We start from the raw sequence: 13,571 nt of genomic DNA, 5'->3' as shown, positions 1-13,571 counted from the left end.
AGTTTAAAATTGGCAAGCCTCGCCATTAGTTCACTAATCATCGGACTGCAGCTGACGTGGACATTTACCCCCTCCATAAACCTTCGTCCGCGAAGCCAAGCCAAAGAAAGAACACAACCTCAAGCAAGAAGAAAATTCACTTATCTGGCATCTACCAATCCCCATTGGTGCCGGACATCAGGGGTTTTTAAACTATAATGCAATTAGTTTTTAATTTTAAAAAACCATGCAATTTTCCAATTATTATTTCCTATAGACATGTATATTTAATGGAGTAGAAATATGAATTGCCTGGAGACAATTTAGATATTTGAAGATACAAATACCAAGATACTGAAGTCATATGATTGCAGAGTCAACCTGGGCTTCAGAACAGGAAAATGAAGTTTATTTAAGCTACTGATCTTCAAGGTATAGCATTTATTTCTCAATTGCTCAAATGGCATTAATCCTCCTGTTTCTTGTCCACCCAGAAGAACAAGCTCGTTCCCATCCCAATACAAAAGAATTTCATGATTCATTGGTAGTTAATGAGAACAGGAACTGCCCAGTTATTTTTCTTTCATTCATACAGATGCCGGAGTAGGTGGATTCTCTTCTATCTCTCAAACAAATTTTGTTGTTCCATTATACAGTAAAACCACTGGTGTCCAGAATTCAAGCAACAGGCAAAAAAAAATTGAGTAATAAATAGAATTTAAAAGAAATAAGTGTATTTTAAAAATTTAAATAAAGATTTAAAGTTGTACCCTTGAGTGTTAAAGCCCTGCAAAAGGTCGTTGACACAGCCCAGGACCTCACGGGCAAAACATGCTATAACATGTAATACTCTTGTTATTTTCAGAATTTATGTAGGAATTGCATGATTAATAATATCAATGTAAGATATAGATTAGTTAAATACAATTTTTTTAAAAAATCAATTATATTTTACATCACAGAAGTTGAATAGATTGAAATCAGATTTATCGGATCTGTAGCAGCGGCTACACTGCTCCTGCAATAACACATGCAACCAGACGGGTTGAGCTCAGTGAGAAGACTGGCTTATTGCAGACTGCTGGGCTGCACTTATACTCCCAGCCCCGACCTGGCTGAGAACCGCGCTGGAGGGCGCTGACATCATCCGGGTGTCACGTGGTCCCCAAGCACAGGTTTCTGAGCCCCGAGCTGGAAGGAAGGGAAACCTTCGACGACGCCATTCTGGCTGCCCCACCGCGTGGCTAACAAGCGGGGGCAGTTCGCCTGTCTTGTGGTGAGCCGCCACACAGCCCCCCTCCCCAGAACTGGCGTCAATGTCCTTTTTTGCCGGGCAGTCTCGCTTCTTGGGCTGGGCAACGACCACGGGCTCGGTGGGATTGAGGTGCGCTGGCTTCAGTCTGTCCATGGTAAACAGCTCATGCCTGCCGCCCAAGTCCAGCGTGAAGGTCGAGCCGGAATGCTGTATAACCCTGTACAGCCCCTCATATGGTCGCTGCAGAGGTTCCGCAGTCAGGCCCCGCCGAATGAAAACGAACTCCGCGAAAGCAGCTCGCCGGGAATGCGAGTGCCATGTCTTGGCGGCAGTCGGGGTTCGAAGGAGTCCAAGGGTGCCCTGAGGTGAGGAAGTAGTTCATGCAGCGACCGCTGGGGATTGTGAGGTGCGTTGATCACCAGGTAGTGCCAGCGGCGCACCGTAGACCAGCTCAGCTGATGACACCTTTGGATCTTCCTTGGGAGTGGAGCGGATGCCCAGGAGCACCCAAGGCAGTTCGTCCATCCAGTTGGGACCAGTGAGGAGGGCCATGAGCGCCGACTTAAGGTGGCGGTGCAGATGTTTGACTAGTCAATTGGCCTGTGGGTGGTAGGCCGTGGTGCGGTGTAGCTGTATCTCCAACCTGTTGGGGAGCTGTGCTCAGAGCGCAGATGTGAACTGGGCGCTCTGATCGCTGGTGAGTTGAGCCGGGATGCTGAACCGGGTGACGCAACCATGGAACAGGGCTCGGGAACAGGAGTCGGTGGAGGCCTCTGGCATTGGGATCGCCTCGGGCCAGCAAGTGGTGCGGTCCACCACTGTAAACAGGTAACGGTTGCCCTGGGAAACGGGTAAGGGCCTGACAATGTCCACATGAATGTGGCTGAACCATTCCCGGACGTGCTTGAACTCCTGTACGGGCGCCCTGGTGTGCCTGTGTACCTTGGACATCTGGCAATAGGTGCATGTTCTGGCCCAGCCTGCGATCTGCTTTCGCAGGCATCAATGGCAATATTTTAGCATTATTGCCCATTCCCAAATTCCCTTTAAAACCCACTGCTAAGCCTTCTCATTGAATCTCTGCATCCCTTCTGGTGGAGACACTGTGAAGATGGTGTCAGATATGGCGTTCCAGAATTTCAAACCAGCAGCAAATGAAGAAATTCTGATACATTTCCAAACATGATATTTGAAAGTTTGAGATTGTTGTACCACAGTGCTGCTACCGCCCTAGCCCTTTAACCCCTTGGACTCCAGCCATTTTTAACCTTTTATAATATAATCCATACTGGGTTCATGGGTAAATCTTTACAGTACACTGGGAAATGAAATACATCGCTTGTTGGTATTCCTGGAAAACAAGGACATGGAGTTTGAAAGGTTAAGGCTGCAGAGGGCTGACTGTAGAATTAGAAATCACATTTTAGGTTTTGTAAGGTGAAAGTGAGAAAAAGATGACCTGATTTCAGAAAAGCACCACCACTGAAAATAGAATATTCATCAACACACATAATACAAATGGTTCAATGTTAAGTTATAAATAAATACATTTTCTTTAGCATATTAGCAAAGAAAGTTTGCAGAATGCTCAAACAAATGACTAGAAAATTATCCATGGAAACTTGAAGAGCAAGGCATCTCTGCAGTCTATTAGTTTGCCAGGGATGTTTGGAAAATTCACCAAACTTAGAGAACATAGGAAAACTTTCCAATTAGGATACAAATGCACAAAAAATAAAGACAACATCAGTCAAATTTCAAACACTAAAAAAAAATGCATTACAATAATTATTTTTCTAAAATTCAACATAAAATTTAACAGTCCTTTCATTCCAACACTCACCTAACTATGCTGGGCCTCTTGGAAAACAAATAGTTCCACAACATCTCCACTTTGTCACCATCTAACCCTTTCTTCGTGAGGAGAGGGGGTGAACTTAATGACTCAACTTATCCCCATGTATCCAACCACCAAGCTGCTCTAGATGGCTGATCCCTCTACTTGTTAACAAATGGATGAACAAATCTCCAAATCTGAAAGCTTTGAGTATTGAATTGGACATTAAAAACTTACCAAGATGTTTGAAATATGACGTCGTGTTTTAACTATAAATTAAACCAAGCCTCCAAGCTTGCTCTCAAGAAAATAGAGGCCTTTTTCCAGTTGCTTCGCCTTCTCTTCCTCCCCGACGAGATGTTGGTTCTTTCTGAATTCACGCTTGACGAACATGAAGTAAAACTCTCGGTCAGTGTATCGCAGACTGCGACCCTCACGCAGGAGAGCTCGGTATAGGTTCAACACAGCCGCTCGAGACCAAGCCGCCATGACAAGTGGATCAACCAGGAAAATTGGAACTGTCCACAATCAGAATAAGATCGTCTTTGCCATTCCTGAGAATAGAAATGAAAAACTTGATTCTCTTCAACAATCAGCCAATATAGGCAGAGATTTCGTGTATATACATTATTTCAGACACACAATTTTGCATTGCTCTCCATTTTGTAAGACTGTCTGCCTCAGCAAATGCTTTGTCATTGTGTATAGTTTAACCCCTTTCAATACTTCAGATGCGTTTGGAGGCAACACTATTTTTCAAGAACTTGCAAATAAAATCTTTGGTAGCCATTCAACGCATGAATGATGACTTTAACAGCTGTCAGCCTTCATGGTTTTTGAACACAATGTCCCGTCTCCCTTGCCTTCCCATTTTCTTCAAGAAATTCTAGCTTTCAACTCAAGAGGCAGATGAACAGGCTGGGCCATTTTCTTGAGTAAACAATAAGAAGCTGGAAGGACTCAGGAGGTCAGGCAGCATCCATTGATAAAAATGGTCAACTATTTCAGTTAGGACTCTTCATCAATACAGAAAGTTCTACCCTGAAGCATTCCTTTCTTTTAGACAGGAGTAGAATAGAGTCTGCCCTGCCTTTTGAATCATAACTGATTTTCCTTTCAATCCCATGCTCTTGCCTTCTCCACATATCATTCTGACACCCTTACTAATCCAGAACCAACTAATCTCTGCTTTAAATATACGCAGTGACAGCCGTCTGTGGCAACAAATCCTGGATTCACAACCCCCCCCCCACCCCCGACCAGAGAAACTTCTCATCACTGCCCCTAAAGCAGCATCCTTTTATTCTGCAAAAGTGATAGGTCTCAACCTCCTAGAGGCTCTGCAATAGCTGCAGAGTTCCTTCAGCATTTGTGCTTTTATTCTGAGGATGTGCCCTCAGGTCCTCCCCCCTCGCCTCCCTCCCTCCCCCCCCTCCCTCCCCCCTCCCCCTCTCCTCCCTCCCTCCCTCCCCCTCTCTCCTCCCTCCCTCCCTCCCCCCTCTCTCCTCCTCTCCCTCCCCCTCTCTCCCCCCTCTCTCCTCCTCTCCCTCCTCCCCCCTCCCTCCCCCTCTCTCCTCCTCTCCCTCTCCTCCCTCCCTCCCTCCCCCCCTCTCTCCTCCCTCCCTCCCCCCTCTCTCCCTCCCCCCTCTCTCCTCCTCTCCCTCCCCCTCTCTCCTCCCCTCCCTCCCCCCTCTCTCCTCCTCTCCCTCCCCCCTCCCTCCCCCTCTCTCCTCCCCTCTCTCCTCCTCTCCCTCTCCTCCCTCCCTCCCTCCCTCCCCCCTCTCTCCCTCCCCCCTCTCTCCTCCTCTCCCTCCCCCTCTCTCCTCCCCTCCCTCCCCCCTCTCTCCTCCTCTCCCTCCCCCCTCCCTCCCCCTCTCTCCTCCCCTCTCTCCTCCCTCCCTCCCTCCCTCCCCCCTCTCTCCTCCTCCCCCCTCTCTCCTCCTCTCCCTCCCCCCTCTCTCCTCCCCTCCCTCCCCCCTCTCTCCTCCTCTCCCTCCCCCCTCCCTCCCCTCTCTCCTCCCCTCTCTCCTCCTCTCCCTCTCCTCCCTCCCCCCCTCTCTCCTCCCCTCCCCCTCCTTTACTGGGATCATCTTCTCCACATGCCTTGAAGAAGGGCTCAGGCCTGAAACGTTGGTAATATGTCTTTGCCTCCTATAGATGCTGAAAAGACCAGCATTTCAGTAGTTTACTACAATCACACCTGTGGTGTTTCCCTCGTCCCGTGGAGTATATATGATGACAGGTTAAAAATGGCCAGAGTCCAAAGGGCTCAATGACTTCCTTGTGGTTGAGCCTGATGGTCGAGGGGTAGGAGCTGGTGGTGCATTGAAGCCGTTTTCCATGGGCCAGCGTGACTGAATGATCAAACAATCAGCTGTTGGAACGAGTTGAACGACGTGGGGTCCATTCACCATCGGGAGGGTCGGCTGTTCAAACAGGCTCCCAAAGTGAACGGCAGTCCCGCCCACACGGCGCCCCAATTGGTCCATTCCTCCCGTCGCGCCCTCTCATTGGCCGAGCCCACTGCCCATCCCTCCGCTCCCGTGTGCGCGCTCCCCGTCGCCTCCGGGTTTCCCGCGGCAGCGGCTCGTGCTTCTGATTCCGAATCCCCGGGACAACCCTCGCCAGATATTCAACCCGCATCCTCACCCTCGATCCGCACCCTACGCTCGGCGGCCACTCCAGCCCGCATTCCTCCGGAGGACGAAGAACATGGCGGCCCTCGCTCAGGAGGCGCCCGCAACTGCGTCATTACGTCACGGGGCCAGGCGGGTCTTGGCCAACATGGCGTCAACTTGGGTCTTGGCCAACATGGCGTCAAGGGAGGGTGGTCATCACTCCCTTCACAGGGTGAAGGTCCACACACAGATTAATGCAGAGGACCAACTCAGGGAAACAGACTGTTGAACCTGCAAGGAACTGGGTAGTTTAAAATCTGGCTTTTGAAAGGATGATTAATGTCAGAAATAAAACTTCTCACACATGAGTCTCTTTAAAACTGATGACACGACAAGCTTTATTTACAAGTCTGCAGAGTTGGACTCAACTGGCTTCTCACCAGTTAATCCCCGATACATACAGTGCATTGATTTTTATACCCTTGTTGTTTGCCCTTCCCCTTCTTATTAATACTGTTTTACTTGGTTAGTATTGCAAAAGCATTCTAAGTACAACTGCATTTTTAATTATCACGTTCGTTACGTACGCTGCGAACTCTATATACACTAAATTCTGTTTCTCACCCTTCTTATCAATCTTTTGCCTCCTGCATGTCTCTCACTATGACCATGAAAAGATATGTTTAAAAAAACATATCCAGCTGAACTTTTTGTCCTTGGCTGCTAGTAAGCTCCCTGTCCGTTCTGGCTTCCCTTTTTATGATTAATCATCACATTTTAACTTAAGCCATTTTAACCTAAATTCTCTATCTATAACAATCCACCCCTTTCTCTCTTTAAAATGTGTGTATTATATATATATGAATGGGGATTTTAACTCGGGGAAGAGAAACGTCTCATGATAAATTAATTTCGTGCTGAAGTAAAATTCTAACGGGGTCTCCCAGTTCCCCTGGTTGCATAGCCTGTTGGACCATGGAAATCACCAGGCTGCGTAGACAGGGAATAATACAGGGCAAAACAAGTAGGAGGAATAAAATACCTCCGATGACCCACAATAAGGTACGCCACCAGGTTCCTCCAAACCATTTGTCCATCCAATTTAATTGTGTAAAAGGATGCCAGGTTTGAACCGGTACATGGGACAAAGTACGAATATTATCAGCGATTTTTCGAATGGCTTGGCCATTATCATCAATCTGTAAGCAGCAGTTAGTCAAGTTAAGCTTTCCACATACACCTCCTTCCGTGGCTAGGAGATAGTCTAGGGCCAGACGGTTCTGATATATAGCAGAGCGCATTTGACCTTGCTGGGATGCAAGTAATTGCAGGGCTAGAGCTGTTTGATTTGTAACAATTTCAAGGACTGCTTGTAAGCGAATAATGCGATTTAACATATAAATAGGAGTACGATAACCCCAGGATCCATCTTGAGCCCATGTAGCGGGACCATAATATTGAATTATGCGTTCTGGAGGCCAATCATCTCCCCATTGTCCCAAATGTACCGTGCTAGAGCGGGGCTGACGGTGTAATGTATCAAAAACCTTCACTCCTAATTTATGACCGTGATCGTGGGGTAGGAGGAAAAATTCTGGGCGGATTATTCCTAGGAAACAAGTTCCACTCCACTGTGAGGGAAGACGAGTATAAGCTTTATTACCACATACCCAGAATAATCCATTTGGGGATACTCCATACCCCCTTTCCCAAACTCTTTTAAGAACGGGGTTTGATTGGTATGGTCCTGTGATGGTGGAACTGGTACAATTCCAAAACTGAATACTGCTATTAGACAGGGGTAGGCAATTAGTTTTAAAAACAGTGGATAAGAACCAAGTCAGGGGTTTAGGAAACCAAGTGAAAATACCAGGCGAAATGCGAATCCATACAGCCTTGCAGGGACTTTTTCCTACTGGGTATTTGCTGGTTCGTGAGAGACAATAAAAACCAGAGGGGACGTTAGAGAGAGACCAAGTTTCTCTTGATCTCGTTCGGTTAGTTGTCCAAATTTGGGAAATCATGGTTAATGAATTGAGGGGCTCTCCCCACCAAGGCCATTGCTCTGACATCCGTGGACCCCCGCAGACCCAACAATTGGTTACATTAAAAGTTCCTGCAATTTTAGTTGCAAGATCTACAAAAAGGTTATTTCCCCCAACTGCATTACTGAAACTTTCATGGTTATTTGGATGGACTCGAACTAAGTCCGGCTGTCTTAAAGGGGCAGGCACTTTCGAGTGTGGAGTGGAACTTTTCATTGGAACAGTACGCTGGTGTATGCAAAACCAGAGTCCATCAGGGCATGGTGGGCCTGAGTCACCCTTCCAACCGTTAAGAGGGAAAGGAGTGGTATTAGGAATCTGTATATAATGACCCACATTATTTCCTTCTTTTTCCACACAAGGGGTATATGGATGTTGGGTGGTATTTTCTGCCCAGCATTTCTCAGGAACTGAGGTATGGGAAATGAAATTACCTTCCTTTCTTCCCCAAATGTGGTCCTGAAACAGGACCACTGTGTCTCTGCATTTCTTACATTTCACACCTGATAAAGACATAGGTAAACTAAGAAAAATCAAAGAACATAACAATAACATTGTGAATCAAGTCTTTCTGCGAAATCGCAAAGTAAGAGGTTTTTCTCCAGGAACACAAGTCCAGTCTGAGTTCGTATCAGGGTCCTGAGGCGCCTCTACAGGTCCCTTAAATCTGGATGCGTGCGTCCACCCCTTCTCTCTTGTTCGTGCTGCAGCCTCTGTAGTTAAGAGAACTTGGTATGGACCTTCCCACTGGGGCTGGAGTTTTTCAGTTTTCCAGGTCTTGATGAGAATCCAGTCTCCTGGTTCCACTTTGTGTAAAGAAAAGTCTAAAGGCGGTGTTTGTGCCAATAGTCCTCTCTTTCGTAAATCTGCAAGAGAGCGTGACAGTGCCTGTAAATAGTTCCTAACAAATATATCCCCTTCCCCCAAGGTGGGACACCCCTCAACTGTACTCCAGAAGGGAAGCCCAAACATCATTTCATAAGGGGACAACCCTACATCTTTTCGTGGGGCAGTACGAATTCTCAATAAAGCCAGGGGCAGACACTTTATCCAAGGCATTTTAGTTTCCACCATTAATTTTGTCAATTGCATTTTTAGGGTTCCATTCATACGTTCAACCCTCCCTGAGCTTTGTGGATGCCAAGGGGTATGTAATTTCCAAGAGACCTGTAATGCATTACAAATCAATTGCTGGATTTTTGAAGAAAAATGTGGACCCCTGTCTGAGTCTATAGAATCCATTATACCATATCTGGGGATTATCTGCTCTAGGAGGACGCGAGCTACTGTAGAGGCTGTAGTATTTACTGTTGGGAAGGCTTCCACCCATCGGGTAAAGTGATCTATTATCACCAACAGATATTTCCATCTTTGGACTTGAGGTAATTCTGTGAAGTCGATCTGGATACGTTGAAAAGGGCGTATGGCTAATGGTTGACCTCCCATGGTCCCTGTCCTCATTACCTTCTTATTAATTTTTGTGCATAGGTGACAATTCTGCACCTCCTGTTGGGCCAAGGTGTAGATTCCCTTACACACATATTCTCGAAGCACTGTGTCACATAAGGCTTGGGTGCCCCAGTGGCTCTGATGATGCAGGTGTTTTAAAATATTGCGAGTTATTTCTTTATTTAGAACCATTCTTCCATCTGGTGTCTTCCATGTTCCATCAGGCAGCTGGTTTGCGCCCAGCTGAGCCATGTCCTTTTCTTCCTTAGCAGTGAAAATGGGAGCCTTCTTTATGCCTTGCCTTATTGGGATTAAGGTCAGCAAACGGACTTCTTGTTGCATGGCTGCCCTTTTGGCTTCTTCATCAGCCAGTCTGTTTCCAATTGCTGTCGGGGTATCTCCCCTCTGATGGCTTGGTATGTAGACCACTGCTATTTCCTGGGGTAATGTCAAGGCTTCTAAAGTCAGAGTAATCATCTGTTCATGTGCCAATTCCTTTCCTCTTGATGTAATTAGACCACGCTCGTTCCAGATCTTACCAAAGGTATGCACTACCCCGTATGCGTATTTGGAATCAGTGTAAATCGTTCCAATTTTCTTTGCCAGTATTCTGAGGGCTCTCTGCAAGGCATATAGTTCACAGGATTGTGCTGACCAGCTTCCGGGTAGTCTCGTGGATTCTACTACTTTCCAAGTATTTCCTTCTATTATAGCATACCCACTTCTTCTCATTCCGTCAACACATCTGGCGGAGCCATCAATGTAGAATTCATATCCTTCTCCCAGCGGAGTATCGCAAAGGTCTTCTCGGTTCTTGGTCTGAAGATCTGTCAACTCGACACAGTCGTGCTCCACCTCTCTCTCTGTTTCACTGCCGTATAAAAACTGAGCTGGGTTGCAGCTATTAATCTTTGCAAACTGTAGATCTTCTCCGACCATTAAAATGGTTTCATACTTTAATATGCGAGAATCAGTCAGCCATCGATGGGCAGTTTGTGTTAATAAAACACTCACAGAATGGGAGGTGTACACAGTCATCTTTCCTCCAAAAGTAAGTTTACGTGCTTCCTCTACCAACAGAGCAGCAGCCGCTACTCCCTGGATACACGTTGGCCATCCGCGAGACACTGGGTCCATCATTTTGGAAAGGAAAGCCACTGGGTGTCGCTGACCGCCTTTTTCCTGTGTTAAAACTCCCACAGCTGTTCCTTGGTTATGAGTGACAAATAGCTGGAAGGGCTTTTTTAAAGAGGGCAGAGTGAGTACTGGGGCTCGTGTCAGGCGATGCTTCAAGTCCTCAAACCATCCCTCCTCCTCCTGGGTCCATTTCAATGGATATTCATTTTCATTTGTCAGCTTTTCATACATAAACTTCACCAAAGCTGAGTAGTCCTCTATCCATAACCTACAGTAACCTAAGAGTCCCAGGAATTGTCTTATTTCCTTCTTATTACGGGGTAACGGCATTCTAGTGATTCCCGCAATCCGTTCAGGGGTAATCCGTTTCTGTCCTTTACTTATCTGGTGTCCCAGATATACCACAGTTCTCTCAACGAACTGTAACTTGTTCCTGGACACCCGTAGACCCTTTTTCCCCAGATAATTCAAGAGTCTAATTGTATCTCCCCTCATTTCTTGTTCCTTGGGTCCTGATAATAGTAAATCGTCCACATACTGCATTAGTTGGGAATCATCAGATTGTGGATAGTCCACCAGGATTTGTTCTAGCATTTGTCCAAACAGGTTCGGAGATTCAGTGAACCCTTGGGGCAATACAGTCCACCGAAGCTGTCTCCGTCTACCTGTCCATGGATTTTCCCATTCAAACGCAAACATATCTCTACTTTCCTCTTCTAATGGACACATCCAGAAGGCATCCTTCAAGTCGATAACACTAAACCACTCATGGTCTGGGGGAATCCGACTCATAATAGTATAGGGATTAGGCACCACTGGGTGGCGGGTCTGAACAATAGCATTCAAACTTCTTAGATCCTGAACTAGGCGATAGGATCCATCTGACTTTTTCACTGGGAGTATAGGGGTGTTATAAGGTGACATGCATTCTTCTAATAGTCCGTCTCGTATTAGAGTCTCAATTACCGGCTGTAGCCCTTTTCTCCCTTCCAAAGAAATAGGATACTGACGTTTCCTTACCGGCTGATGACCTGGTATTAATGTGACATGTAAAGGTGGGATGTCCAGACCTCCTCGATTTCCCTCCTTATACCAGACTCTCTCATCAATCTGCCGTTCATCCTCTTCCTTTAAAGCGCAGAGGTGGACTCGCACTTCTCCGTCCACAGGGAGAGCACCCAAACCTAGGAGAGCCTGTAAGTCCCTTCCTAGGAGGTTAAATCCAGCCGACGGTAACAACAAGAGGTCTTGTACCCCTTCTCTTTCTTCCAGTTTCACTGTTACTTGGGGAATTATTGATACCATTCTGGGAGCCCCTTCTATCCCAGAAATTGTCAAATTACTTTTTACAGGCTCAGTTCCGATTGGCACAGTTATTACACTACTTCGTTCCGCTCCTGTGTCCACCATAAACACCACCTCTTCTCTCTTGGGACCAATTTTTAGTTTTACCAGGGGTTCCCTCTTATACTTGGTCCCTAACATTTGGAACCCCTGACCCCCCTAATCTTCTTCCATATGTTCGAGGGCACGCAATTCCCTCTTGTATCGGGGGCATTCCCTCTTAAAGTGTCCTTCCTCATTGCAGTAATAGCACTTAATGAACCTCTGGGGTCTTCCCTCTCTTGGATATCTTGGATTGTTTAGAGGAAGGTTTTGTTTTCTTTCCCCTCTGGATTCGGCATTCATCTGTCGGATAGTCTGTACCATAACCTTTGTCGCCCTCTTTTGATCTTCTTCTCTCTGCACATATACTTTTTGTGCCTTTTTTAACAGGTCACTTAGGGGTATTTCGCTCCAGTCCTCCTCCTTTTCTAGTTTCTTTCTAATGTCCTGCCATGATTTGGAAACAAATTCAATTCGAATAAGCTGTTCACCCATTGGTGTATGAGGGTCCACGCCCGCATACTGTTGGACATTCTTTCTCACCCTCTCCAAAAAATCAGTAGGGGACTCGTCTTTCCCCTGGTGGTTCCCAAATGCCTTGGTGAAATTGTGACCCTTTGGCACAGCCTCTCGTATCCCTTTAATTGTCCACTCTCTATATTGTCTCATACTTGCCAATCCCTCGGGTGTTCGTTTGTCCCACCTGGGTTCATTTAAGGGATATTTTTGTTCATGGGGTCTGGGGTCCCCAGGTTGTTCATATTCCCACATGAGGAGGGCAGCCCGTCGAATCATCTGCCTCTCCTGGGGTGAGAATAATGTTCCCATTATTGCCTGCATCTCTTCCCACGTATATGTGTTTGGTCCCAGGAATTGGTCAAGCTGTTCAGCCAGTCGTATAGGATCTTCTAAGAACTTTTTCATTTCTTTCTTAAATCCCCGCACCTCTGTACTAGTTAGGGGAACATTCACATATTCCGTTCCCCCTCCCGGTCCTCCCATAGGAACTTCCCTCAGGGGATTTAGGCTTATTGAAAACTTTGATGGTCCTGGACCAGTCTGGGATCTTGTCCAGGGTCGGTTTACCGGTGGAAGTTTAGGGTCCGACTCCCTTAATTCATCCTTTTTTTCCCGGCCCCTTTCGGGGCAATCAGATTCATCACCTTTCCCCTCCGGTAATAAGCTTTCCTCGGGCGCAGTAGGCACCGGGGGAATATAAGGAGGGGGAAGGTTGTCCAGAGGTTCCCATTTCTTTTCTCCCGCTACCCTCAATTTAAAACATTTTGTTAAGGATCCTGGCCAGGGAACCCAACAAAATGCATACGCTGACTCTTCTTGATTCACCTTTGGTCTCGAATTTACATATATGTTTAATGCTTGTCTAACCCAATCCTCATCAGATCCAAATTTCGGCCACCAGACCGAGGAACCTTTAATAGGTTGTTTCGACCAAAGGAGACAATATTGGACCATCTTTTTCTTGTTTTAGTCTCGATATCTTTTACTATCCCAATTTTCAAACATTCTCCCCAAAGGGCTGTCAAGGGGAACTCCCAGGAATTGTCCTGAATTTTCAGATGAGCCCTTAGATTTTGATCCTCCCATTTTCCCACCTAGATCTGTTTATCGTTGCTGAGGACCCTCTCGTTCTGGACCCTACTCCCTTCTTCTCAGACGCCTCGTCGGAGGTACTGTCCCTCCTTCGGTTACCGCTGAGGTTTCCCTGGGGTCGACCCCTCTCTTCTCGGCACTTCGTCGGAGGTGCTGTCCCTCCTTCGGTTACCGCCGAGGTTTCCCTGGGGTCTATCCTAGAGTCCCACGACAGGGTCCTCACGCCACGACAAAAGCTCTATACCTGATCTATT

The 13,571-nt window shown here is 46.7% G+C and overlaps 1 protein-coding gene across 3 annotated transcripts; it reads right to left on the bottom strand.

Moving 5' to 3' along the window:
* Positions 1–3,347: 3,347 nt before the first annotated feature.
* On the bottom strand, positions 3,348–5,827 carry LOC138748133 (mitochondrial ribosome and complex I assembly factor AltMIEF1-like). Of its 3 annotated transcripts, none has more exons than XM_069907847.1 (2): positions 5,721–5,827; positions 3,348–3,625 (listed from the first exon to the last, which is right to left on the bottom strand). In XM_069907847.1, exon 2 carries the CDS (start codon positions 3,558–3,560, stop codon positions 3,348–3,350), a length of 213 nt encoding a protein of 70 aa, XP_069763948.1. In that variant the 5' UTR covers positions 3,561–3,625; positions 5,721–5,827. The 3 variants fall into 3 exon arrangements, with proteins under 3 accessions (XP_069763948.1, XP_069763949.1, XP_069763950.1); XM_069907848.1 differs by lacking the exon at positions 5,721–5,827 and adding an exon at positions 5,272–5,506; XM_069907849.1 differs by lacking the exon at positions 5,721–5,827 and adding an exon at positions 5,175–5,264.
* Positions 5,828–13,571: the final 7,744 nt, after the last annotated feature.

Source organism: Narcine bancroftii, chromosome 13, assembly GCF_036971445.1.
Source record: "Narcine bancroftii isolate sNarBan1 chromosome 13, sNarBan1.hap1, whole genome shotgun sequence".
Taxonomy (NCBI): Eukaryota; Metazoa; Chordata; class Chondrichthyes; order Torpediniformes; family Narcinidae; genus Narcine; species Narcine bancroftii.
The sequence above is the reverse complement of the archived record's forward strand: the minus strand, read 5'-3'. Positions and strand labels throughout refer to the sequence as shown.

Excerpts from the sequence above, each read along its gene's own strand:
- LOC138748133 (XM_069907847.1), bottom strand. The coding sequence starts at position 3,560 with ATGGCGGCTTGGTCTCGAGCGGCTGTGTTGAACCTATACCGAGCTCTC.